Consider the following 27,777-nt stretch of genomic DNA (forward strand, 5'->3'; position numbering starts at 1 on the left):
GCACGCTCTCTGATCCATGACAGCCATTCACCAAATGCTCCTTCTCTTCTTTATGCTCCTTCTAATTATGTCCAGACTTTCTGAAGATTTACATATTTTCTAATTGTTTGCTTGATTATTACATATCCTCATCAAAAGAGAATGGTATACTATTTATTTATTCAGTGAATTACTGAATTCCACTTTCTGCTTGGAAGACATTTTAGGGAATTTCATGACCTCGTCCACTTCTCTTCCCAAACATGACTGATTTTTATGATTCATAAATTTGTAAAGTTTTGGCTGGGTGTAGTGGCTCCAGCCTGTGATCCCAGCACTTTAGGAGGCCAAGGTGGGAGGATCACTTGAGCTCAGGAGTTCAAGACCAGCCTGGGCAACATAGTAAGACCACGTCTATACTAAAAATAAAAAATTAAAAAATGAGCTGGGCATAATGGCACATAGCTGGCACATCCCAGCTACTCAGAAGGCTGAGGCGGGAGAATTGCTTGAGCCCAGGAGTTTGAGGCTGCAATGAACCATGTTCATGCCACTGCACTCCAGCCTGGGCAATAGAGTGAGAGTCTGCCTCAAAAAAAAAAAAAAAAAAAAAAAATCATAGCTTCTCCTTTTTTGGTGAATTTTAATATGCATTATTTAATCTTTTTAAAGGATTGCCTTAGTATGATTATTATGTTATGACATATCTATTTTCTCTATTTCTCTTACTTCTTAACCCTCTGCTTTTACTTCCTGGATTTAAAAAAAAAAAAAAAGAGCTGAGATTAAAGTTTCCCAACTATTACTGCCAAGTTACTGTTCTATTTAAAGTGTGGTTTCCACAAACAGTTACTTCATATTCATTCTATGCTGGAATCATTCACAGTTGTTTCAATATAAAACAAGGATGTCTATGTTGTTTATATGGTATAAAATGAACTTGTGTGACTTTGCCAAACCTACAATTTGAAAGAAAAAGCCCACAAGTTACTATTTGAAGAGATCTCAGTGACCTTTGGGAAGGAATGGACTGGTTTACAGGCATGAGAATAAACAAATGAAAGGTGCTTATGTGGTCTTACATGTGTAATTGTGGTAAGGTATTCTGGATTTAATTACTGTAAAAATTGTACTTGAAAGATAGACTGAAATGAAAGCATCACTATACAAGAGGTAAAATGAAATAACTGTTCAACAGAGATCTTTGCAAACAGAAATGCAGAGACTCTTCCTGAGAACATCACAAGAAGGAACTGTTTGAGTAGAGTATGAAGAATGGCAATAGAGACTGAGGCAAGAGAGTCACCCACCCAAAGCACCTGCATTTCCATCAGTTAAGGAGTTTTCACCTAAGTTAGAAAGAAGGAAAAAAAAAAAAAAAAAGATCTGGATGATATAACCCTTTTTTTACAAAGATGGCTGGTTCATTTGGGTAGGTAGCCATGTAACCAGATGCTATCTTGGTAAATGCTTGGTTTGGGTTTTAGGGCAGAGAGACCAAGTTTATTTTTATTCATTCTGTGCTAAAAGGCAATTGACTACATTTATTTTGGCCCATCAGGGAAGAAGGAAGGGCATGTCAATCTTTCAAGAGGTTGTTTACTTTGACAGAGAATGAATTCTGCTTTCTTTTCCATTTTCTGATTTTTCTTTTAATATGGAGAAAGACTATGTAATAGTTAAAAATATGTGTCTTGGCATAAAAGTCAATAAATTTATTGTAAAGGAATTAACTGTTTATTTCCTAAAAATAATTCTGTTCTACAGGCATTTCTTTAAACACCTGTTTCAAACGGTGTGTTCTTCTGGAAGGAGGAATTTTTTTTTTTTTTTTTTACTTAGGGTCTCACTCTGTTGCCCAGGCTGTGTAGTGCAGCGGCATGATCATGGCTCACTGCAGCCCCAAACTCCTGGGCACAAGTGATCCTCTTGCCTCAGCCTCCTGAGTTGCTGGGACTACAAGTGCATACCATCATGCTCAGCTAATTAATTTTTTTTTTAAGAGAGCTTATGCTAGAGACAAGACTGCTATAAGCAGTGGTTTTCAAATGCTGGCCAGGAGACCAAAAGACCAGAATCACCAACGATGCTTTTAAAAGGGATGCAGATTTCTGTCCGGATGCCCTGTTGGAGATTCTGATTCAGTGTATTCTGGGCAGGACTCTAAGATTGCATATTTTCAGTAAGTGCTCCCTAGTGATTGTGACACACAGCCAGGTTTGGGAACCAATGACTAGAGAGAGCAGCTTGAGGTGAGAGAAGTGGGGCTGTGAAAGTGGAGGCAAGGCCTTGTCCAAACCATTTTACTTTTGACTCAGAGTCTGAGTCTGACTTCCTGATGAAAAATGACCTGAGAGTTTGAAACTGGCCATGGTGAGAATGTTTCAACCACAGAAATTGCCTAATGGTGTGAATCAGGTCAGGGTTCCCTCCCACCACGAGCCCTGCCGCAAAAGCCAGGATACACCACTGTCTAGGAAGGTCTTCTTTCCTTCCTTCCTTCCTTCCTTCCTTCCTTCCTTCCTTCCTTCCTTCCTTCCTTCCTTCCTTCCTTCCTTCCTTCCTCCCTCCCTCCTTCCTTCCTTCTTTCTTTTTTCTTTTCTTTTCCTCTCTCTCTCTCTCCCCCCCCCCTCTCTCTCTCTCTACCCACCCCCTCCGTTGCCCAGGTTGGAGTGTAGTGGTGCAATCTTGGTTTACTGCAACCTCTGCCTCCCAGGTTCAAGTCATTCTCCTGCCTCAGCCTACCAAATAGCTGGGACTACAGACACCCTCCACCAAGCCCAGCTACTTTTTGTATTTTGATGGTGTTTCACCATGTTGGCCAGGCTAGTTTTGAACTCCTGATCTCAGGTGATCCGCCCGCCTCAGCCTCCCAAAGTGCTGGGATTACAGGCGTAAGGCACCACGCCTGCTCTCACATTTTTTAAATATGCCTGCCATAGAAAAATCTACCTGTGTTATAGATTACCAAAGTCACATAGGTGACTTTAGAGGTTTCAAGTGAGTTACTCTAAAAGAGACTGTCCTCTTTTAGAACAGAGAGATGAGATTCCTCAAAGTACCTCAGTACACAGTGAGAATTACATTCCCCTTTTTCTTTCTGTGCCTCAGCAACAAGTCAGTTTGAGCCTCCATTTCTGTTCTCAGCCCTAGGTTCAGCTGGAGAGATTCATGTTTTCCCTTGTGTTTACAGACCTTAAATGCACTGTCCTTCAAATTTTTTTTTTTTTCCAAAGCTGTAGAAATAAATTCAGTTTCAATGATCTCCACTAGTCTTAAAAAAACAAACAACATCCCTGGAATCCTCAGAAGTGATTTCTTGGCATGGAAATGTGTAGTTGATTGTGCTGGGTCCAACAGTAGACTCTGATTAAGGCTGAAATAAAGAGGAAGTGAGAACAGGGATGATTTAATTGCTCACAAGAAATAAATCTATTGGCTAGAAGATTTGGTTCAGGGCCTTATTTCTTCAGGGTTGACGAATTTATAACCATTAAGTAAAAATGTGCACTTAAGAACCATAGCATTTAGCATGGTGCTTCTCAGGAGAGTGGGAGGAAAAAGTCTCCTAGAACATTCATGGAACCAGTAAGTCCTTGGCTTACCTGGCAGGAAGCTAGCTACCTAACTGCAAACAAAACCCCAAGATTAATGCTATCAATATTTGTTCAATGAATCAACACGCCCAGGTAAGTATTTTATTACATGTAAGGTAGATGCTGTGAGGAAAAACATTATCAATTTGTTTCATTTTCTAGATCAACTCATTAAAAACGACTGAGATTAGAAAGCTGGAAAACTGGCTGGGCCTGGTGGCTCACACATGAAATCCCAGCACTTTGGGAGGCCGAAGCGGGTGGATCACTTGAGGTCAGGAGACCAGCCTGGCCAACATAGGAAAACCCCATCTCTACTAAAAATACAAAAATTAGCTGGGTGTGGTGACGAGTGCCTGTAATCCCAGCTACTCGTGAGACTGAGGCAGGAGAATCATTTGAACCTGGGAGGCGGAGGTTGTAGTGAGCCATTGCACTCCAGCCTGGGTGACAGGGAGAGACTCCGTCTCAAAAGAAAAAAAAAAAAAAGAAAGCAGGACAAACTGTGTTTCAGCAATTTTACAGGAAAAAACAGAAATAGCCATCTAAGAAGTAGGGAGGGATATTTTCAAAGAAGTCTTCCCTAAATTTTCCTCACTCATCCCCACAGTCTCCCTAAGGCACTTGCTGTATCTTTTTCATTGTACTTTCCTCTTGTAAAATGGATGGTAATAATGTTACCTACATCGAAGTGATTTTGTGAAAGTTAAAAATGTGAAAACATACACAGTCCTTTGAATAGTGAACAGAAAATAGTATGCACTCAATATACGTCAGCTATTACTATGATATTGTCATCATCATCACCACCACCGAGTACTGAAATGATTGTTATTATACATTTCTCTCCATCTAGAATGTAACATCTCTTAGGGAAGATCTTTTCATTTTCACAGACTTAGTGTTTACCACAGTGCTTGGCACAGGGGAAACACTCAATAAATATTTTCTGAACTAAACTGAGCTACAACTTGTGTGCTTCTAGTAAATTTATCTCAGCTGTTGCTTCAGGTTTTCAATGGTTCGTTTCTTGGTTTTTTTTTTTTTTTTTTTTTTTTTTGAGAAAGTCTTGCTCTGGAGGCTCCCGGGCTGGAGTGCAATGGCGCAGTCTTGGCTCATTGCAGTCTCCACCTTCCAGGTTCAAGCGATTCTCCTGCCTCAGCCTCCCAAGCAGCTGGGATTACAGGTGCCTGCCACCATGCCTGGCTAATTTTGTATTTTTAGTAGAGACTTTAGTAGTTTACAAACATGTTGGCCAGGCTGGTCTTGAACTCCTGACCTCAGGTGATCCACCTGCTTTGGCCTCCCAAAGTGCTGGGATTACAGGTGTGAGCCACCACACCTGACCCAGTTCTAACTTTTGAGAAGATGAAAACTAGGAAAGAAGAGAGAGAAGGAGAAAACGGCTGTCTTATGTTCATTGCTGGCAGTCCAATAGACTAGATTGCCCAAGCCTAGTTAACACTATGTTTATGATTATTTCACTGATAGAAATGTAAGGCTCATTATTTCCTTGATATGCATTTGTAGCCTCTAACACTTGGAAATGGGGAACAAATATATAGAAAAAAAATCTAGCATGTGTCTTCCCAAGTAAAGTCTTCACACAGATATGGTCGGTATAAAATAACGACACTTTCCAGTGTGTGCCATAGAACACGGGTCCCAAAAGATGCTTTGAAAGAAAAGCATTCTGTGGTTAAATTGAAGAGAACTCAAAACTCCAAAACAGGTTTATAATAAATATTAGCATATTAGGCTCTGAGACATCCTGCAGTGAAGAAACCTTTGATTAATTTATTTCCTAAATTTGAGGGCCATAGCAAAATTTCCCCTCACATAATTTCTATTAACATTTCATGGAATTAGAGCTCTGCAGATCAAACTCTGGAAAATGCTGTACCACAGAAACATATTTATTCAGATTTCCATTTTTTCTCAGTAAACCTCTATATAATTTATTCTAAAATATTCTAAGTCTATATGCACACAAATAGAGATGTAAACCTTCGTTAATTTGGATGTTTGGTTAACTAGGCTGTTCTGGCTAATTCTGAAAAGTTTAACTGTAGATTAAGTGCATAGAACCCTTGTTGAAAAGTGTTCAATAGCACTCTCAACCTTAAAACGAAAATTTTTTTTAAGAGATGGGGTATTTCTCTGCTGCCCAGGCTGGAGTGCAGTGGCATGATCCTAACTCACTGCAGCCTCGAATTTTTGAGGCTCAAGCGATTCTCCCTCCTCAGCCTCCTGAGTAGCTGGGATGTCAGCTGTGCGTCATCGTGCCTGGCTACTCTGAACCTTTAATACGATTCAAAGCTCTGAGGTGGGATCAGAGGTTCTGCATTGCTAATCAGCAACCAGATGATGCCAATGCGGCTGGTCTGCAGACCACACACTGAGTAGCAGGTTGCTTTTCTGCCTTGGTAAGCACAGTAAAATAAATATAATACAATTGTTATTTTGAATAACATTGTACATGTTGTTGATGGAACCACATACTGAAATAGTTTAAATTTTTAAAATATCACCTTGTTTTCTTGATACTACCTTCCTCATAAAAGTAAAGCGGGAAATAATGGGAGGAAAACATCTAGCTATGAGAATATCGCTATCAGACCTCACATGAAATCTGGTAATTATAGGTACTTAATAAATGTTAAGTATGTTAACTCATTTGTCATAAGCTTTATTATCAGTGATAACTGAAGCAGTGACAAAGAGGTGACATAGGGATACATCTACTAAGGAGGGAATTAATGATATGAAAATATTACTAAAGAGTAATGAAAATGCTCTCAAACCTACTGCCAATCAAACAACAAATTACGGAAAGTATGTAGGTAGAGAGAAGAACTGGATATGCTAATAAATGTTGGGATCTACTGCAGGCTCAGAAAAAGAGAAGAGAAGAACCAGAGTAATATTCTGGAAGCAGGTGCCAGTAAGGAAACCTAAACTAGGGAAGCAGACACAGGCATCTCTGCCCCAAATGTATCCTGGAATAGTCATAAAGTGAATGGAGATAGGCTTTCCTAGGGAAGCCTACCCAGGGATCAAGGAGCTGTCTGGAGAGGGAAAGAAAGAAATAAGATCTTCCCTAAGAACCCACCAACCTCCTATACATTATACTAGAAGAACTAAATTGGTATTGGTTATTTGCTTTTATTATTATTATTATTATTTTTTTTTTTTGAGACAGAGTCTCGCTCTGTCACCCAGGCTGGAGGGCGGTAGCGTGATCTTGGTTCACTGCAAGCTTCGCCTTCCGGGTTCACGCCATTCTCCTGCCTCAGCCTCTCGAGTAGCTGAGACTACAGGCGCCGCCACCTCGCCCGGCTAATTTTTTGTATTTTTAGTAGAGACGGTTTCACCGTGTTAGCCAGGATGGTCTTGATCTCCTGACCTCATTATCCGACCACCTTGGCCTCCCAAAGTGCTGGGATTACAGGCGTGAGCCACCGCACCTGGCCGGTATTGGTTATTTTCATAGTTTTCCTACTTGGTGCATTAAGTACCATCCAGGTATTTGTTAACTAGGAATGATTACTAACATGACTTAGTAGTTGTGGTTTTTAGCTTCAAGTTTTTCAGTAGACAGATGTAGGTGAATCCATAACAACATAAGGGGATCAGAAACTTGTTACAATTATGTTAGAATTACAGACAAATATGTTACAATTACCTTATTAAGTTTCAGGGCATTTTTTTTTTTTTTTAAGAATATCTTAATGTGTTCTTGATGGAGTTTTCCTTGAAATGACTTCGGAGCCTTTGGTCTTCTGGTACTTGGGTATTACCTATAAATATACTTGGCTATATCTATAAATATCAACCAGGCAATTATAGTAGATGACGCACATGGACTGATTATCAACTACTTGTTGGTAGTTCAACTCCAGAGTTATTCTTGCTCCCTGACTGAGATGTCTAAGATGCAGACACTTTCAGCCAGCCACTTACCTGCTCTACTTCCCTCATCCTCACACTGCTTTAGCTACCTCCTCGCTCTTTCCTGGAAAATGCTGTACCACAGAAACATTCTGATCTTTTTTCAGTTGTCAGAATATGCTCTATTCTTTCTCCCTTCTGTTCTTTTTTGGCAAATCCTGTTGATTTTTCTCTCTGCTGGGAATCTCTCTACTCATGCTTTGTTAATTTCCATTAAACTTCAGGTCTCAGGTTCTCAAAACTCAGAACACACCACTCTTGCTAACTGCCCCTCTGATGTGCTCCCCTCCACACTCCGTAACACGATATTTATCATACGTCTGTGTACAAGTGTGTGTGTGTATACCGCTAGTTGCCTATTACACCTATGTGTATATATACATTATAGATAACTCACTAGACTTTGTTAACTGTGTCAAAAGACTGTGTCTCTTTTGCTTATAGTTATAATTCCCAGGAACTAGCACACCTAGCACATAGTAGCACTGAATAAGAATGTATCGTGTGAAAGAATAAGCTTTAAAAAATATTCTAACTGATCAAGTCCATTGATGAATGCTCATTTTCGTGGATTGAAACAATAATAAAAAGTTATGTGTGTTGTTAATTTTAGCAGCATTCTCACAATTTGCTTATGTTTTTCACAGACCGGGTAGTTTGGGAACGAACACCTATAAAACTTGTTTTGCGCAAGTCTCTAGATGAGCTGTATAAGTAATAGTCACTACTAACAAGAGGTCACTTTTTTCCTAGCTGTTCTTTCATACTCTTTTTATAAAACTCTGAAGCTATGAGCATTCTAGGATTTAAAAGCTAGGGATGGTGGCCTTTTTACATTTAGTAAGAATATGAGCCATAGTTTGAACATAGAACAGTAACAAAAAACAAAACTAAAAATAAACAAAAAGGTATTTATTTTGACTCCAACTTTGACAGTAAACCTTTTCTTTTTTCTCTTTTTAATTGGTCAGACTTAGGCGCTATGAAAGGGCTTTATCTGTTTTAATTCTTTGTACATTTACTTATCTTATGACTTTACAAAGCCAAACAATTTAAAAATCAGTAAAGTAAAATGCAATGAATAATATGCAATGCTTTGAAATTAATCTGAGCTATACATCATTAAAATACATTGCAAATATATCACAGTATACCAATTGAATTATTGTGATAGCACCCAGTACCCTAGAAAATAAATACCAACATTTTTAGGTTGGCAGTTAAGGCCCTCTAAAATCTAGCCCCAATCAAACCTTCAACATTTTCTTGCACTATTCCCCCTGGTATTCTACTCTTTATTCTAATGGAAGTGACTAGCTGTTTGATACACCAGCACATAGAAGAGGCTCAAATGTTAGTAAAATGTTAGAAACTGACTTTGTTAACCAATGTAAAATTTGGCGGGGGTGGGGGGGTATGCTTTATTTAGATTAGTGTTTCTCAAACTTCACTGTGCATCAGAATCACCTGGAGGACTTGTGAAAACTCGGATTGCTGGGTTCCATTTGCAGAATTTCTGATTCAGTTGATCTGTCTCAGGGCCCTAGAATTTGCAAGTCTAACACATTTCTCAGGTGATACTGATGGTGCTGGTCGAAGAACCACACTTTGAGAATCACTAGTTTGCTTGCTCACTTCAACTAAAGCTGAGTGCCGAAAGTGCAAGTTCAATATGATTTGAGCTGCCTTTGTGTAACACAAGAGCGATCTTTTGAAAACTAAGTCAGATCATGCCAGTTCTCTGCTGAAAACCCTTGCACTGACTCATCATTTTACTCCAGGTAAAAGCTGGTGAGCTTACAGTGGCCCATCGTACATATTATATTTTCTCCCCTCCCAGTCACCTCTCTAGTCTCATCTCCTGACACCCCCCAACTCTCATTCTGATGCAGCCACACTGACCTTTATTTGCAGCCACACTGCTATGTTATTTCCTCTGTCACATCAGGCACCTTCCTGCCTTAAGATGTTCACTTTAGGTATTCCCTCTCCTTAGAATGTTCTCTCCCCAGTTAACTCTTTGGCAAACTTCTTCACTGTCTTCAAATCTTAGCTGAAATTTCACCTTCCCAGTGCTGGGGCCTACCCTCATCATCCTGTCCCGTACTGTAGCCTGCCACTCCTCTTCCCACCCCAAGCCCTTGGCTCCCTGGATCCCTTCTCTCTTGGTTTTATTTTTTTTTCTTTGATGATAGTAGCCCTTATGAACTTCTCACATACTGTATATTTCACTTATTATATTTCTTGTCTGTCTCCTCTATCGGAATATAAGCTCCTTGAGGGCAGGGATCTTTGTCTTGTTCTCTGATGCATCTTAAGCACCTGGCACATAGGAGGTGTTCAATAAACAGTAACTGGATGAATGAATACATGAACACATTAGGTATACTGTACAGTGTACTGTTTCAAGGAAATGCTATATAACAGTATCTTTTTGAAACTGTTACCTGTTGCCCTACAAGACAGTTAACTTATCCAAGTTAACGACAAATTATTTTTCTTTCCTCTTTTATCTGTGTTGCAGGAAGTCAGGGACCCTGAATGGAGGGACTAGCTGAAGCCGCGGCAGAAGAACATAAATTGTGAAGATTTCATGGACATTTATTAGTTCCCCAAATTAATATTTTTATAATTTCTTAGGCCTGTCTTTACTGCAATCTCTGAGCATAAATTGTGAAGATTTCTTGGACACTTATCACTTCCCCAATCAATACCCTTGTGATTTCTTATGCCTGTCTTTAATCTCTTAATCCCGTCATCTTCGTAAGCTGAGGAGGATGTATGTCACCTCAGGACCCTGTGATGATTGTGTTAACTGCACAAATTGTTTGTAGAGCATGTGTGTTTGAACAATATGAAATCTGGGCACCTTGAAAAAAGAACAGGATAACAGCAATCTTCAGGGAACAAGGGAGATAAGACTTTGGACTCTGACTGCCGGTGAGCTGGTGAGCCAGATGAACAAAGCCATATTTCTCTTATTTCAAAGGCAAATAGGAGAAATATGGCTGAATTCTTTTTCTCAGCAAGGAACTGAGAAAGAGAATGCGCCCTGAGGGTAGGTCTATAAATGGCCCCCCTGGGGGCGGGCGTCTTTTACAGTCGAAGCCAAAGGGATGAAATAAGCCCTGGTCTCCTGTAGCACTCCCAGGCTTATTAGGATGAGGAAATTCCCGCCTAACAAATTTTGGTCAGACAGGTTGTCTGCTCACAAACCCTGTCTCCTGATAAGATGTTATCAACGACAATGTGTGCCCAAAACTTCATTAACAATTTTAATTTCGCCCCATCCTGTGGTCCTGTGATCTCGCCCTGCCTCCATTTGCTTTGTGATATTTTATTACCTTATGAAGTATGTGATCTCTGTGATCCACACCCTATTCGTGCAGTCCCTCCCCTTTTGAAAATCACTAATAAAAACTTGCTGGTTTTATGGCCCGGGGAGCATCACGGAACCTGCCGACATGTGATGTCTCCCCCCGACACCCAGCTTTAAAATTTCTCTCTCTTTGTACTCTTTCTCTTTATTTCTCAGACCAGCTGAGACGCTTAGGGAAATAGAAAAGAACCCACGTGAATATTAGAGGTGGGGTTCCTCCGATAATCTGCTTAGTAGTTCATACATTCTCATTTTTAGACATTTCTACTAGTGGTCTGAGGCTATGGGATACACACATATATATATCTATTCATTTAAATATATTCTGTACAAAATGGTGTCAGGACTAAATATGTTCTAGGTTGAAGCAATATTATAAGCAGACCATTTTGTTAGCACATGGAGATTAGGATCCTATATTTTAGGCCCCAAGGAGCTGCAGATTTTAAGGAGGTAATTATCTTTAACATAAGGTATTTTTGATCAATGAAGAGTAGACACTCTATAGTATTATTTTCCACCTTCTGGCTTATAGGACATGACGGTTATTATAATACTAGTTTTCAGTTTTATTTATTTATTGCTATTTTATTTATTTATTTTTTGTTGTTGAGATGGAGTCTCGCTCTGTCACCCAGGCTGGAGTGCAGTGGCGCAATCTCAGCTCACTGCAAGCTCCATCTCCCGGGTTCACGCCATTCTCCTGACTTAGCCTCCTGAGTAGCTGGGACTACTAGAAGGCACCCGCCACAATGCCTGGCTAATTTTTTGTATTTTTAGTAGAGACAGGGTTTCACCATGTTAGCCAGGGTGGTCTTGATCTCCTGACCTCGTGATACGCCCGTCTTGGCCTCCCAAAGTGCTGGGATTACAGGCGTAATCCACTGCGTCCAGCCTCTTTATTGTTATTTTAAAATATAATATTAAAAATAGAGACAGGATCTTCTTCTGTTGCCCAGGCTGGTCTCAAACTCCTCAGCTCAAGTGATCCTCTCACCTCAGCCTCCCAGAGTGCTGGGATTACAGATGTGAGCCACCCCACCTGGCCTAGTTTTCATTTCTTGAGGGCTTACTCTATGACAGGCAATGTGCTAACCCTTTTATCTTATATAAACACTTTGTCTCATATAGTTCTCATTACACTACAGGTAGGAATTTTACATATGAAGAAACTGAAGTCCAAAGAGCTTCAACAGCTGGCATAAAGTCACACAGCTGGCAACTGGCAGTGAAGGCATTGAATCTACATCTGTTTGAAACCTATTAAATATTACAAAGTCTGAGTACAAACAAGGAGCAGGAGTAAAACAGGATGCTGGGAGAAATATTATGTCACAAATCCACATTTGGTGCTTGGTGTGGAAAGTGAGCAGTACTATATTTTATCTGCCACTATTTAAGAGAAAAAGCTTTTAACAAGCAAGCCTGTTCAAATTGCACGTTGATATCTTCTCCCTGACGTTAAAAAATATTTTTAAAGAGCAATGTAGTTTTTCCTTTAACAAACTCACAAATAACCCCAAGGTTTTAAATGCTTGTTTCCCATTGTAGTGCTTTCTTCCTGTCACTGTTTTTGAGCTAGAACATGGAGTCCTTGCTAGGGAAAGGAAGGGCATGATCATCAATCTCCATTAATAGCCTTGAGTGGCTTCTGTTATCTGATGATTTCTGAGCTGATAGAGGGTAAATACTGATGTGGTTAGATGAGCTATTCATCCACATTTGACATTTACATAAGCTCTGCATTCACCCTTTATATTCACATATTTCAGATAGTGTCCTATGAATTGGGTAGGTCTTTTCAAATTCTATTCTTTCTCCAAATAAACCTCTTTTTCTTTCCTTTCCTTTCCTTTTCTCTCTCTCTCCATTTTTTTCTTTTTTTAATTTTTAATTTTTTAGAAAGATTTGGCTCTATTGCTCAGGCTGGAGTGCAGTGGCACCATCTCACCTCACTGCAACCTCCGCCTCCTGTATTCAAGCCATCCTCCCACCTCAGCCTCCCAAATAGCTGAAACTACAGGCGCACAGCACCATGCCTGGCTCATTTTTGTAGTTTTTCTGGGACAGGGTTTCACCATGTTGCCCAGACTGGTCTCAAACTTATAAGCTCAAGTGATCTGCCTGCCTTGGCCTCCAAAAGTGCTGGGATTACAGGCATAAGGCACCGTGCCTGGCCTCCAGATAAACCTCCTCTCAGAGTTATGTCAACAAAAAAGCAGAACCCATGCTATAAGAGTTTAGTATTTTGGGGAGAGCATAAAATTATTATGATTTCCTAAATTAGTTATGATACAGAGGATACATTAGAGCAGTGTCAATCAAAATGGATTTATAAGGAAACCAAAACTAATCTTTTTTCATGTTTAAGTTCACTGTTAAGGTAAAATAATAACCCAAGTGCAGTAACCACCCTTTATTTCATCAGCTTGAGTCTATTTATTGTCTACCTTCTCCTCACAAGTAAAGTCTTAAGATCTTAAATAGCTCTCCCTCTCCATCACTCTTTTTTCTCTTTTATTACTCATCTTGTTTTCTAAAATGTGGTGCTACAGGAAATAATTTTACTTTATGGAGAGTGAGAAAGGAAATTATTTTTATGAATATTGTACTGTTTTCACCCAACAGGTTGAAAATTCTTGCCTCTTATTAATGAAGAAATTAACTGATATCTGTGAGTCTATTATCTGAGAACCTCAATGACCTCCTTCTCTTGGGTTAGCAGAATGAAGGATAAAGAGATTCATCTCTTGTACAAATCAGCCTATTTTCTGGAAACCACAGGTTACTTACGTTTGCAAGCATCTGGAGCTGAGAAGGGTCTCCGCAGGTCACGATAGAAGCCTGGCTTGCACCTCTGGCAATGCTGTCCTTCTGTGTTGTGCTGACAGTCATCACAGACGCCACCGCTACGATTCCCTGATGCCTCCCACACATTAACGTCGAAGTGACAGGTATCGGCATGCCCATTACACTTGCAGGCTGGCAATAAGAAGCGTGGAGAGAAACACTAATAAGTAAAAATAAAGTGATGGCTTATCTCATATCAGGTAGTTAAAAATAGGATGAGTTGGCCAGGCATGGTGGCTCACGCCTGTAATCCCAGCACTTGTGGGAGGCCAACGCGGGTGGATCACCTGAGGCCAGGAGTTTGAGACCAGCCTGGCTAACATGGTGAAACTCCATCTCTACTAAATACAAAAGAATTATCCAGGTGTGGTGGCACACGCCTGTAGTCCCAGCAACTTGGGAGGCTGAGGCAGGAGAATTGCTTGAACCTGAGAGGCGGAGGTTGCAGTGAGCCGAGATCACGCCATTGTATTCCAGCTTGGGTGACAGAGGGAGACTCTGTCTCAAAATAAATAAATGAAAATAAATAAAAATAGGATAAACCGATTGTTAATGTTTAGTTTTAGTTTTTGAGTAGTTAACAATACAAAAATCAAAGGAATATAGAAAGGCATCCATTGAGAAATCTAGCCTCTGCATCCCCATTTATCTTGTTTTCCCTGACTTCAATAGGTTACTACTTTTTTTAAAAGAGTTTCTTGTGTAGCCTTCCAGTTTTTCATTATAGGCTGTTAATTTAAAAAAAAAGTTTCAGGAGATGCATGAAAGTCAACAAAGTGTAGATTTGTCTAGTTGGGCAAAGATATGATGATGAACTTACCAACGGGGGTTGACATTCATTGTGGAAAGATTACAGGAGTGACCATCAGTTTTTACCCTCTCTTTTGGTAACACTTCACGATTCCCACTCCTATTACTTCTCAAGGGTCATCCTGTGGGTCTCCTGTCCTTGCTAAGAAAAGCTGAGATTGTCAGGCCTTAAGTGGAAATGAGCATTCATATTGCAGATGCAGGCATGAATTCATGCTTACTAATGAGCCTGGAAGGGTCATTACTCATGAGCTTCTGGTGGACAGAGCTTAGGAACTAGGAACTTGGCAAGTAGTTTGATTTCATGAAGTACTATTCTTCAGCTGTTGAGCAGGTGAGTAGAAGGTGGACTCCTATTGAAGCCTCAATTTTTCTTACAGAAGAGGCCTGCAGTATTTATTATATAACAATTCCTCAAAGGCATTTCTAAGATTATAAGTCAATAGCATCAAGTGACATGTCTCTGTGTTCTATGTGTATTTAGATAGGCAGCTGATTTATGTGGAAAGAGTCAGAAAGGCACCCTAGGAATTCAGGATAAATTCTTTAGATTCTCTTCATTGGTGATTTAGAATAAGAATCCCGATTTTTGAAGGTCAAATGTATTTGAAAATGTTTGTGCTATTGTTTTTCATTGTTTCCTTGATGTGTTATGAAATTCTGACCAGATTCATATCTTTTTAAGTCTATTACAAGATAATTTAAGATTTATTCTTACAGGAAATCCTTTACATTTCCTAGAAACAAAACCAAATCAGTTATGACTCTGAATTATGTATGGGAAGAGACTTCTCACAGTGTTACCCATGGAACCTGCTTTTAAATCCTTGTAAAAGAGAGGTTTGTGAGTGTTAACATTGGGATGGGCATGCACATTTCTCTGAACATTTTAAATTGCAAAGAAAAAATGGCTCATGTTCCCATATTTTTACCTTCCTATTTAATCTCCAGCCTCAAACCTCAAGCTAGTTAGTCCTTGTAGGGAAATCTCCTTCTTAACTTACTGGCTTAATTTCAAATCTAATCTTTCATTTCAAGCATCATAAAGTGAAAAAAAAGGCAATGTGGTATTATGGGGAAAAGTACCTAATTTGGAGTCTTGAGACTTGAGATCAAGTCCCCACTATCATTTACTAACTTTGGCAAATCACTTCATCTTGCTGAGCCTCAGTTAGCTGATCTCTATAATGGGATTAACACCACCTGCTTTATTGGGTAGTTTTGAGAACTGAATTCAAAATAGCTATTTTCATGTTTATAATTCACCATCTCAGCAATGAGAGTACAACAGAATCAGATGTTCTTGTGTTTACTCATGTATTTACTTATTTATTTATTTAGAGACAGAGTCTCCCTCTGTCACCCAGGCTGGAGTTCAGTGGTGTGATCTCAGCTCACTGCAACCTCCACCTCCCGGTTTCAAGTGATTCTCGTGCCTCAGCCCCCCAAGTAGCTGGGATTACAGGTGCACGCCACCATGCCTGGCTAATTTTTTCTTTTTCTTTTTTTTTTTTTTGTATTTTTAGTAGAGACAGGATTTCACCGTGTTGGCCAGGCTGGTCTTGAACTCCTGGTCTCAAGTGATCCACCCGCCTCGGCCTCCCAACGTGCTGAAATTACAGGTGTGAGCCATCCTCCTATTTTTATTATGTCAAATTATAAAAGGGTTCTTAGCTCCCACAAAGTATCCAAGAAAATGAGGAACATATTCTTGGCGAAAAAGTCACATTAGCAATGTAACGAACAGCAACTGTTTTCAGTGGCTGAAGCCTCAGTGGGCAGTGATATGGCTATGTTTGTGTAGGGTCTAGTGTTTGTCACCCACCACTTTGTGTTGTGTTTCTAGAGACAACAAGGACTCCACAGATAAGCTGACTTTACAAAGAAAGCTTTCAAATATCATGGGCTTGTTACTTACTTCTGCACTCATTGGGAGCCCCCGTTTTGCCATCAGCTGCCTCCCATGGCCGGTCGTTGTATAACGGAGCACAGTGCTGGCAGTGGCTGCCTGCTGTGTTGTGCTTACACATACACTTCCCATGGACCTACAAGCAACATCAAGTGAGAGCTATGAGCACAAATGTCGCCAAAGAAGAACATGTTCCCACAATCGCATCACATGGAATGGCTTTAGTCATAAGATGTTCACTCACTTTTCTGAAGAAGTTAACAATCAAGAGGAGAGATGCTTTCTTTAGTTTGTCTTATAATCTTTTGAAAAATTCAAAAGATTAAGTACTATAGTTTCTTGGCCGAAGGGTATATGACCCTAGAGAGTAATTCTAATGTACTTACTGGCTGAGCAAGCACCTGAATTCTAAAGTACCGGCTAAGTTTTTAGTATCTTTAATTTTTAAAAATTCTTTATGCAAAAGTAACATACCTTCATTCTAGAAAGTTTATAAATCCATAATCTCATTGCAAAAATGACATTAATATCCACATTTGGAGCATATATTTCCAGTATTCAAAAAAAAATTATATTTACAACCTTTTTCACATAATATATTGTGAATATCTTTCCATTTTGTTAAACATTCTCATATAATACACACTCTAATGGTGCCCCGTATGATGTATAATTAGTTTATCTGACCATCTATTTTACTGTAATTTAGGTTTTTAAATATATGTATATATTATATTCAATGCTATAATGAATATCATTGTAGCTAAGTATTTGTGTGCATCTTTAATTATTTCCTTTGAATGTATTTTCTAGAAGTAATATTGAAAGGTCAAAATATGTATATTGTTAGGGCTTTGAATACATTTTGTCCTAATATACTGGGCATTTTTTTTCCCCATAGTTCACAGTAGTGTAGGGTTTATTAAAATAGTATTTCTCCCAGAGAGAAATACTTCAGTGGAATTCTTAGAAATTGGGAATTTTAATATTTTTTGTGTTATTTCACTGATAACTTCTAAAAATTAATATTTGGAATCATCTGAACTATCTCCCAATAAGTAAGACTTATAATGAATTTCAATACCAAGATGCATTCCAGTACCAAGATTATTTATTTACATGATGTCATGACTATACAAAGAAAAGGTTTGCAAAGTAGCTCAGAACGGGGTCCATAAGTGTGGATCTGTGAGGTTTTATATTTTTTCCTTGAGAAATGTGTTAAAGGTAACATAAAGGTAACAAATTATGTCAACTAGTCAACAAATATTTAATGGGTACCTACAAGGGAGAGTCACTATGCTAGGCCATGTTTGGTACACAAAGCATTAGAAAACTCTTCTGTCTTTAAGAAAGATGAAATGTATAATATCTGGAGAAAAAAGAGTTACACAGAAGAAAATAACACATAAACAAGACAATAAATACTTAAGAAGCAAAATAATGCTGGCATTCAAAAGATGCAGAAATCACCATAGGTTGACAGCTGTGGAGGGCATAAGAGAAAGGTGGAGATTGGAGCTGGTCCTTGGCACATGGGTGGCATTTTTTTTTTTTTTTTTTTTGAGACGGAGTCTTGCTCTGTCACCCAGGCTGGAGTACAGTGGCCGGATCTCAGCTCACTGCAAGCTCCTCCTCCTCTCGGGTTCACGCCATTCTCCTGCCTCAGCCTCCCGAGTAGCTGGGACTACAGGCACCCGCCACTTCGCCCGGCTAGTTTTTTGTATTTTTTAGTAGAGACGGGGTTTCACCGTGTTAGCCAGGATGGTCTCGATCTCCTGACCTCGTGATCCGCCCGTCTCGGCCTCCCAAAGTGCTGGGATTACAGGCTTGAGCCACCGCGCCCGGCATGGGTGGCATTTTTAACAGACAGAAGGGAAGAAACTTTTCAGGAAAAGGAGACAAAATGAACCAAGGTATAAGGAGAATCTGTTAGCAACGTTTATTTCAATGCATCTAAAATATTTCAATTGTGACAAAAAATGAATTACTAAAAATGACATGTACTCAGCATGGCCAAACGAAAATGAGTCCCTAAGGTAAAGTTCAACAAACCTGAAAACAGCCACACCAATACACTGATGTACTACTGCTTGACCTAAGATAACACTCAAGTAACTTGTGTCATCTCATCTAGGACCTTCTTTCTTTTAATACTTCCCCTACCACTGGTGGAGGCACTCTGCAAATGGCCTGTGCAATTATCCAAGTGTGCTATATGACTGCTATGGGCCTTATGCTCACATAATGTCCAAGTTCAGGAATTACACGCAGGCCTTATTGGACTGAAGGCTGCGTGTGAGTGAACATGACGCCTAAGAGTTAGCTGGAAAATTTCATAAGCAATGTGTTGGCGGCCATCTTGCTAAATTTCATTTCAGTGTATTGTCATGTAAGGTTCTCATGCTTCATGAAAATTATAAAATTTCTTTTAATTCTCAGGGCTTAGTGAGTACATAGATTTTTTTAAAAGGGTAAATTGGCTCTTTGAAAAAAGATGATGTTGCAAAAATTTTTGTTAATTTTCTTTATAGAAATGCAACTAATACTATAGATTCATTCACTGGTTTTGGTCTCGGAATGCCCAAGTATAAATTGAGTCATAATAGTCTACCTTCTTGGGCTTCTCTTCATGACTGTGATATGAAATGTTTATATATTGAAATTCCATGGAGTTATAAGGGTTCACTACAAATCTCCATTCACACATCCAGGCAAGCTCGAAAGACAAATCTGCACTTAAATTTTGAGAGCTGCAGGGATTCAACTTCTGCTGCTCTGAAAAATGAGATTTTTTTTCATCCTAGCTCCTGGGTATCTGATTTTTTTCCTATCCATTTTTTATAATAAAGTATACGAAGTAGAGGTGCCTCAGTCATATTACTTTTATTGAACCTTTTTAAAATCAGTGTTCTGTCTCATCGTGAAAAAAATATAAACTCTTGCCAATCAAATAACTTCTATGTGGCAAATTTCTGTAAAGACTCTCAAGAAAAGTTGATGATTCTTTGTTTTACTTGTAGTACTAAATGCTGGGTTCAAAGAAAAGGGAGTCTTTGAAAAAATGACTGTGTAGGAAAAATATTCCAAGGCTGAAGAATTTAGTAAGATGAAGGCATCCTTATGTAGCAGGCAGAAGCAGCACAATGGAGACTAGTAGGAAAAACAGTTTTGTAATTGTCTAAATCCTACATGTCAAAAAAAAAAAAAAAAAAAACCCACACACAAAAGCAAAACATACATAAAAAAACACATAAATAATCTGATAGAATTAGAGTCAGAGTTCCTACTGTTAAGGGAGTTCTATCTGAGGGCATTAGGGAAAATGTTAAGGGGTGTAAAGTAAATATGATAGAAAACAAGGTCAATTAGTGCTGTCTATATAAAACTTCTAAGTGTAGTCCCTGAGTCTGTATCCTGACGGGTACACGAGATTTTCCTTAGGGAGCAAAGACAAGAATATAAAAACCCTAAAGGAATAGTCAGGGACAGTCAATAAATAAACCAGAGGTATGTGTTCGAGAGGTAGGTTCAATCCAGATCACGGAACACACTAAACATTAGCTTAAAGAGACTGAAATTTATCCTGTAAGCAATGCAGATCCATTGAAGATTTTTGAGTAAGGAAATGATGTGGAAGGTATATTAAATACACTTTATTTTCTTCTCTTAAAAAAAAAATTCTTTCTACCTCTCTCCTATCTTGCCTGTTATGTTCTTTCTTCCCTTTCTCCTTTTAAGATTTCTTCTCCAGCTTTACCCCCAGCTCATGCCTTATAATAACCAGTGGTACCCACATGTATTTTCTGAAAATATTCAGAAGTTGAAAAGGTTGTTAATTTCTTTTTCCTGATTTTCCAGTTATATAAGCATGTTAATCTTATGTACTATTTTTTTGCATCCTCTCCATTTTTAAATTATTTATCTTTAATTATTTTTAGAGACAGGATCTTGCTTTGTTGCCCAGGCTGAAGTGTAATGGTGTGATCACAGGTCACTGACACCTTGAATTCCTTGGCTGAAGTGATCCTCCCATCTGAGTCTCCCAAATAGCTTGGACAACAGGCATATGTCACCATGCCCGACTAATTTTTGTATTTTTTGTAAAGATGGGGTTTCACTACATTGCCCAGGCAGGTCTCCAACTCCTGGGCTCAAGTGATCCTCCCACCTCAGCCTCCTAAAGGGTTGGGATTACAGGCATGAGCCCCTACCCTGGCTCTCTTTTCCATTTTTTAGCAACCGTTTATTGAATACTGTATGAAGATAGATGCTGCAATGTACTGTGAGTCCTCTTCAAAGGAGCTCAACCATCGTCATAGGTTCAATTTGTCAGGTTTGGTCTTGGAAGGCCGAAGGTTTATACGTAATATCACCCAACATGTGGGTTCATCCTGCCACAAATCCCAGGCCTCAGGAGTCCGCAGACATTTAGAGTTATCCCATCAAACATTCACATGTATCACAAGATAATGTTGGACAGGTCAATTCCCTCTGCAGTGAGGATTTCAGAGCGTTCCCTTGATCCCACATGCCAAGGATTGGGATGAACCTCCCAGGGTCTGAAAGATGCTAGCCAGCAAATTTTTCTGCATGCAGAAAAATTCAAGGAGCTGTCATTTTGATAATTACCAAAAATAGCTGTAAATCATTACCTAGACAATTTGAAACAAGAAATCCTTCCTCAGCGATACAACTGTTGCTGTTCAAGCTTGAAAGATCATCCACTATTTGATGCTCGTGAAAAATGTGCAAGTAAAACTAGGTCTTCATTAAAAAAAAAAAAAAACCCAGAAAAAGGAAACTTTAGTAATAGGTTAAACATAGTTCTTGTGTGGTATACAAACATGAACCAGATAAGGAGCAGGAAAATGGGATTATGTATTTAAGGTTTAGTTGAAGAAAAGCGGTGTCTAGTTATCTAATTAAAAAATGAGTAATTTACCTTAACAGCAAAGCTACAACTCCTAATGACCCAGGAGGTGAATAGAATTTTGGACATTCTATGATTTCCATAAACTTCCCTGTTATGCTAAGAATATGCTTCTCTGCCAATGTCAAAAGTTTTCACACTCATATTTAATTGAGTTTATTTGCTACTAATATTAACACACTTGCCAGTCATTTTTAGCACATTTATCTTACAGGAAGGGACTCATACACACATTGAACCAGTAAGTCAAGGAATTACTGGAACAGCATGCTCATTAGGAGCTATTCACTTTGGTGATAATATCATATATTAAAGCCAAATAGGCATGGAAGAGAAAATATTATTTCCTCATATTTGAGGCAAGAGACATAAGAATTTAGGTGGGGGGGGAGGTGAAATGGGGAAATTATTATCTTTTAGATCCATAACTGGAAGATACACGGGACTTGCCTAGAAAAGCTGCTTTTTCATTGAGCTTCCTTTTGGGGCAGAAGGCTTTCAGTAGTCAGCAATCATGTGGTTGAGTTGGAAACTGACCAGCCAGGAGGTTGTAGGAAGCTGGTCATTGAAAGCATCAAGCATATGGGATGGACGCTTACCAAGGTTGTTGTAGAACATTTAAACACTGAATGGAAGATTGGCTTAAACAACTTTTAGGTTGCTTCTAGTCTTAAGGTTCTACGATTTCAAGGCCTGTTTCTCTGTATTGTAAACACTATTTGGTGGCAGAAACTACCCAAAATCCTTTTTGAGCCCCCAGATTAGACTTAAATGACATATAGCTGGGTCCTGTTGCCACTTCACCAATGCAGAACATTCCTGGAATCATCTGAAAATCAAACGAGGACGAGCTAGGAGAGTATTTCCTTTTTCCTGCAGGAACTACCCAATGTGACACAAATGGAAAAGTAAATAAACATTAATAGTCTCTGAAGACAGACTTTCATTCATCTATATTGACTATACTTAAATGAAAATAAATATGATCCTTTTTTATTTCTCTCATTCAGCTTTCTTCTCTCTCTACTGCATGTTTCCTATTGCTTGTAACTACAGTACTCTTGGACTAAATGTTATTCTAGTTCCTCCTCTCAAATAAAGATGTACTTTATCATCCAGTGATGTTTACCACAGACACTGACCATAATGGAATTACAAAAGCAGAAAATCCACCTGGCTAATGCTTTGAAGGACTTACATTAACTAAATTATTCTAGGAATGTCTGATAAAATTTGCTTCCCAGTTGCTTTCCAAGAAAGAGAGTAACAACTATTGTTTGAGTCTCCTGTTGATCATGTCCTACTAAAAATATAATGAAAGTTCATGAAAAAAAGATTTGTTTTATGGCAAAGTACACAGAAATCTTTGAATTTCATCAGTTGAGTAATTTCCTTGTGATACTGTGCCATTATTATTTATATACATGATTTTATTTCAATTCGTGACCATGCAACTTTTAATTCCAATTGAAAATGAATATTCTCTTAGACCATCATGGGAACTTTAAAAAAATGTTTGTGAAAAGAGGATACAAACAGTGCTTATTCTATGGACCAGAGAAAAATGCCTCCTTCTTGGCAGCTGCAGCAATTCATGGACCTCTATAGCTATGACACATAATTTAGGGAGTGAAACAACGCTATACAGCAATTGAAGACCAAATGTGAAGGCAAAAACTGATTAATTTATAAAGAGATAGTATGCCCCTTTTAGAGAAAAGGATTAAACTTCTAAAATAATGCACTTGTTATTCATGAGAAGAAATACATTCTAATAATGGGCCAGCCTGTTAGAACCTGCTGCTCTAATTCAGGACAAAAACATGCACAACAAATGCTATAACACAACCTTTGAATAGAAAGCATTGTGATAAAAACATGTTTTTTCATTAACGAATAAAATATGCCCTTTCCCATTAAAGGTTTGCATGTTTTAATTTAACAGAAGTAGAAGTTCTATGGTGAATATCAAGCATAATAATTGAGTTTGGTGAAAAGGAGGCCTGAAACCTACTGTCAGAATGGGGCAAAATAGGCTGAAGGCTGAGTGTTTCAAACCCTTGCCCAATAATATAAATCGTAAAAATGCAAGCAGAAATGAAAAGTTTTACTGCTTATTCTTTGGTCTATACTTGAACACTAGAGGAAACCCGCTCATAAAAAAGCATGGGCAATAAAATAAAGATAGGCATAGGGTAAAAATAATTATGATTAAAGAATAAAAATTAGCCAGTACTTAAGACTTCATTTCCCCCAGCTAAGCTGTAACCTGAAATTCTTTCTGTAGAAATTCATTCCTTTAGCTTTAGAATGATGTTTTAGGTTCAAGACCTCCTTACAAAAATGCACTTACCCTCAGGAGGGGCAAATCCTTATATTATTAGCAAAAACATTTCGGCAGGGATTATAATCATGTTTTCGATCCTAGAACTGGGACTTTCCGGAGGAGGGAAAGGGAATGTCTGAAGGGGAGAGAGGAGCCAAAAACAAACTGTGCCTACTTCACTAATTTGCCAAGACCTTGCTCTGATGGACAGACCTGAAAAAACCATGAATGGAGCCAATGCAAATTCCCTAAGAAAACGGCATTTAGTGTACGGCATGGGAATCTTACGTTATCCGCCTCTCTCTACTACATTGTAAGACCTTGCAGAAGAAACAGTGGCTTAAATGTCTTTGAATCCCCAGTAACTGACATACAATGGGTTTCCAATAAATGTGCATTTTTTTTTTCATTCAGGGAATATATATATTATGAAGCCTAGGGAACTTAAGTTATTGAGCTTAGTCTCATTTTTAAAACTGCCAAGAAGGGAGGGTGATAATTATGCATTTGAAGTAGGAATGAGATAATTTCACTTGTCACATTTAGCTTTGTCCAGATTGTTTCCTATAAGGGGTATACAGGCTTATAACTGGGCAAGGCATGTTGATAAATATGTCCTCATGTGTAGTGGTCATCTCTGGGAGATCTACTGTAAAGTTCAAGGAATGTGGGTCAGTTATGGACCTGATGATAAATAATAACAACAATAGTAATAGTAACTAACACTGAGTAGCTCTTACTATATACCCAGGCACTGTTCTAGGCACTGTGTAAATATTAACTCAATTCCTTAGCACGAAAACCCCATACAGTAGGGGTTTCTCCTTTCACAAAGGAGAAAACAAAGGCCCAAAGAGTTTAAGTAATTGGCCCAAGGTCACAAAGCCAGTAAGTGGTAAAGCTACCTGAACTCTAGCAGTCTCACTCTAGCATCCTCATCTTAACCCCTAAACTATGCTATTGTAAGACCCTCAGCAGAAGGATTTTGAGTGGTCCACTTTGGCCAAGTCTCTTCAGGATGACGCTTAAATAAAATTGGTGTGTCCTCCCAAAACGTGTCCTGTAAGTGAGAGCTCTCCAGGACAGAGTCTGGTTTGGACTCAGGGTGAGCCCCTTCATGGGTGTTCTGTGCTTGAATGGATTATCGGTTTATTCCTCTGGAAGAAGTCAAGCAGCTCTGAAGATAGGTGAATACAGGGAGACTGGCCCCAATTTCCCACACCTGGCATCAAGTTCAGGGCAAGTAGGGGTAAAGAATAGATTTTGATCTTCATTGGTTCTATATAAAACCTTTCTATCTGCACACTGGAGATTCTGATGCCTTCTAGGGGAATTTCCAGGCCACTGCAAGCCTCAACAAGTCCCTATTAGGACCTCCTTTGGATAAATTTACAAACAGAGATGACAGCAGGAATGTAAATAAACTCTAATTAAAGATTTGCTCTTTGTGGATAGCACCTCCTTTATGTTATTTACCATCCCTATTAGATACGATCTGGTAAGAATGGTAATAGGTAGTGTGATGACTTTTAGTCAGTTTAAATTTAGTTATGAAGAATAAGTACACTGTGCATAACCAAATGATTTAGGTAAATTTTTAAATTGAGGTTGCTGGCTTATTTCCATTTTTTCATGTCCAAATTTTATATGCCCCAAAGCTTTGAATTATTTATCTAAGTCCAAGTTCATCTGTGCCATGGCACATGCTACTTACCATAAGAAATCGGGAGTGGAAGAGTATTCAGAACTGCAAGCGTGCATGTGCATGCACACAAGCGCATGCGCGCACACACACACACACAAATTTCCAAATGTGACCACATCTGTGTACATTGATTGGCCACATCTGTATACATCTATCTCTATATATATATATGGTGGGCACTGATTCCGAGACTGCTTAAAGTTGTGATTCAGTAGATTTTTTTTTTTTTTTTTTTGTAGTATTACAGCTAGAACTAAGACCTAAAGCCAAGTTTTGTGGTTTATCTTTCTATATATAGCATGGCCACTTTTGTGAAAATTAGATGATTAAACAAAAATGAAATAAAGCAAAACAAACCCCCAAACCCACCCATCTACAGGAAGGAAGGCAGAAACGGCTCAAGGGCAGAGAAAAGCATAACTTGGGCTTTTCAAATAAATCACAAAACATGTTTGAGTTTAAAAATAGTGTTGATAACATAACCTCACTTAGGCTCGGCGTGGTGGCTCACACCTGTAATCTCAGACTTTGGGAGGCCGTGGAGGGTGGATGGCTTCCGCTCACAAATTGGAGACCAGCCTGGGCAACATGGTGAGACCTCATCTCTACAAAAAATACAAAAAATACCCAGGTGTGCTGGTGAATACCTATAGTCCCAGCTACTCGGGAAGGCTGAGGTGGGGGATCCCTTGAGCCTGGGAGGCGGAGGTTGTAGTGAGCCGAGATTGTGCCAATGCACTCCAGCCTGGGCCATAGAGCCAGACCTTGTCTCAAAAAACAAAACAGAAACCTCACTTCAAAAGCCAAGTGAAAGAAGGTTTTAAAATATTTCCATTGTTTTAGGCTGGGCGCTGTGGCTCATGCCTGTAATCTGAGCACTTTGGGAGGCCAAGGCGGGCAGATAACTTGAGGTCAGGGTTTCGAGACCAGCCTGGTCAACACAATGAAACCCTGTCTGTACCAAAAATAATAAAATTAGCCAGGCATGGTGGTGTGTGCTGTAATCCCAGTTACTTGGGAGGCTGAGGCAGGAGAATCGCTTGAACCTGGAAGGCAGAGGTTGCAGTGAGCCAAGATCGTGCCACTGCACTCCAGCCTGGGTGACAGAACGAGACTCTGTCTCAAAAAAAAAAAAAAAAAAAAAAAAAAAATTCCATTGTTTTAAAACTACGTAATTGGCTCAAGAGTATTTTTTGCAAGTGAGCAGCACAGTTTAAATTTGGGCTTTTTGAGTAATTTTAGGTAGGAGTCTCTCTTACTCTTCAGAATAATGACTTCCTAGAACAAAACAAATCTCTCTTTTGTGAGACCAGGGATAGAGACTGCTTTTATTTATAACTGTGGACTTTAGGTTCAAATGTAGCATCTTTTGGGAAACCTCACTCCCAAAATTACCTTTCCTGCTGTCAGGGAACAATAGTGAAAGATTCTGAAATCCACTCCCCGTGCCCCCCACCCACCAAGAGATTACCAAGTGTGCTACCACAACGCACCGTTGATAGGTTTTCTTGGCCTTTTATCATCATTCAGCTATTTTACAACTCTGTAAGTTGTAGGAAATGATTAATAATGCAAACAATTTTTGTCCATAGAAATGCAAATCAGTTGTGTCCAGTAGAATGCGATTGATCATTGCCCTTCATATTGACTTGTTTTGCATCCATTTGTAAATACATTTCAGCGTTTTTTTTTTTTTTGAGACAGTCGTACTCTGTTGCCCAAGCTGGAGTGCAGTGGCGCTATCTTGGTTCACTGCAACCTCCGCCTCCCAGGTTCAAGTGATTCTCCTGCCTCAGCCTCCTGAGTAACTGGGATTACAGGTGCCACCACACCCGGCTAGTTTTTGTATTTTTAATAGAGATGGGGTTTCACCATGCTGCCAGGCTGGTCTCAAACTCCTGACCTCAGGTGGTCCGCACACCTCGGTCTCTCAAAGTGCTGGGATTACAGGCATGAGACACTGCGCCTGGTCTATTTCAGCATTCTTTATTTGCCTATGTATGTGTGATTCTTTGAATTTTCCTTTGAACTGTTTGTAATGTCTTACTGGCCTGTCATTCATTAATGAGTTAAATACATCTTTGACTCATGTTCGTTTTATATGAGAGTCATGACCTTTCTTTTTATAAAGTTATTTTTTAACACTACCATTTCTTACCCTTCACATGTTACCTAAAGTTTTTTTTTTTTTTTTTTTAATCAAGAATACTTGAGGATTTACTTCTAAAAATGGAATTTTAACATGTTTTGTAAAGTGGGTTTGGAATGTCTTATATTTTCACAAGATTAATTCTACTAGCTTCCTCTTTTCAGTATCATCACGTACTTTATCTTCCCTC

At 39.0% G+C, this 27,777-nt stretch overlaps 1 protein-coding gene across 3 annotated transcripts in view; it reads right to left on the bottom strand.

Annotated features, from left to right (window-relative positions):
• NTN4 (netrin 4) overlaps positions 1 to 27,777 on the bottom strand; it is a 122,318-nt gene that overhangs the window by 39,823 nt on the left and 54,718 nt on the right. For all 3 annotated transcript variants that reach the window (XM_028828961.2, XM_015152395.3, NM_001266055.1), the window contains 2 exon segments: positions 16,484 to 16,610; positions 13,699 to 13,887 (listed from right to left, as the gene is read on the bottom strand). In XM_028828961.2, the coding sequence (XP_028684794.2) occupies positions 13,699 to 13,887; positions 16,484 to 16,610 (316 nt within the window).

This window comes from Macaca mulatta, chromosome 11, assembly GCF_049350105.2.
Source record: "Macaca mulatta isolate MMU2019108-1 chromosome 11, T2T-MMU8v2.0, whole genome shotgun sequence".
NCBI lineage: Eukaryota > Metazoa > Chordata > Mammalia > Primates > Cercopithecidae > Macaca > Macaca mulatta.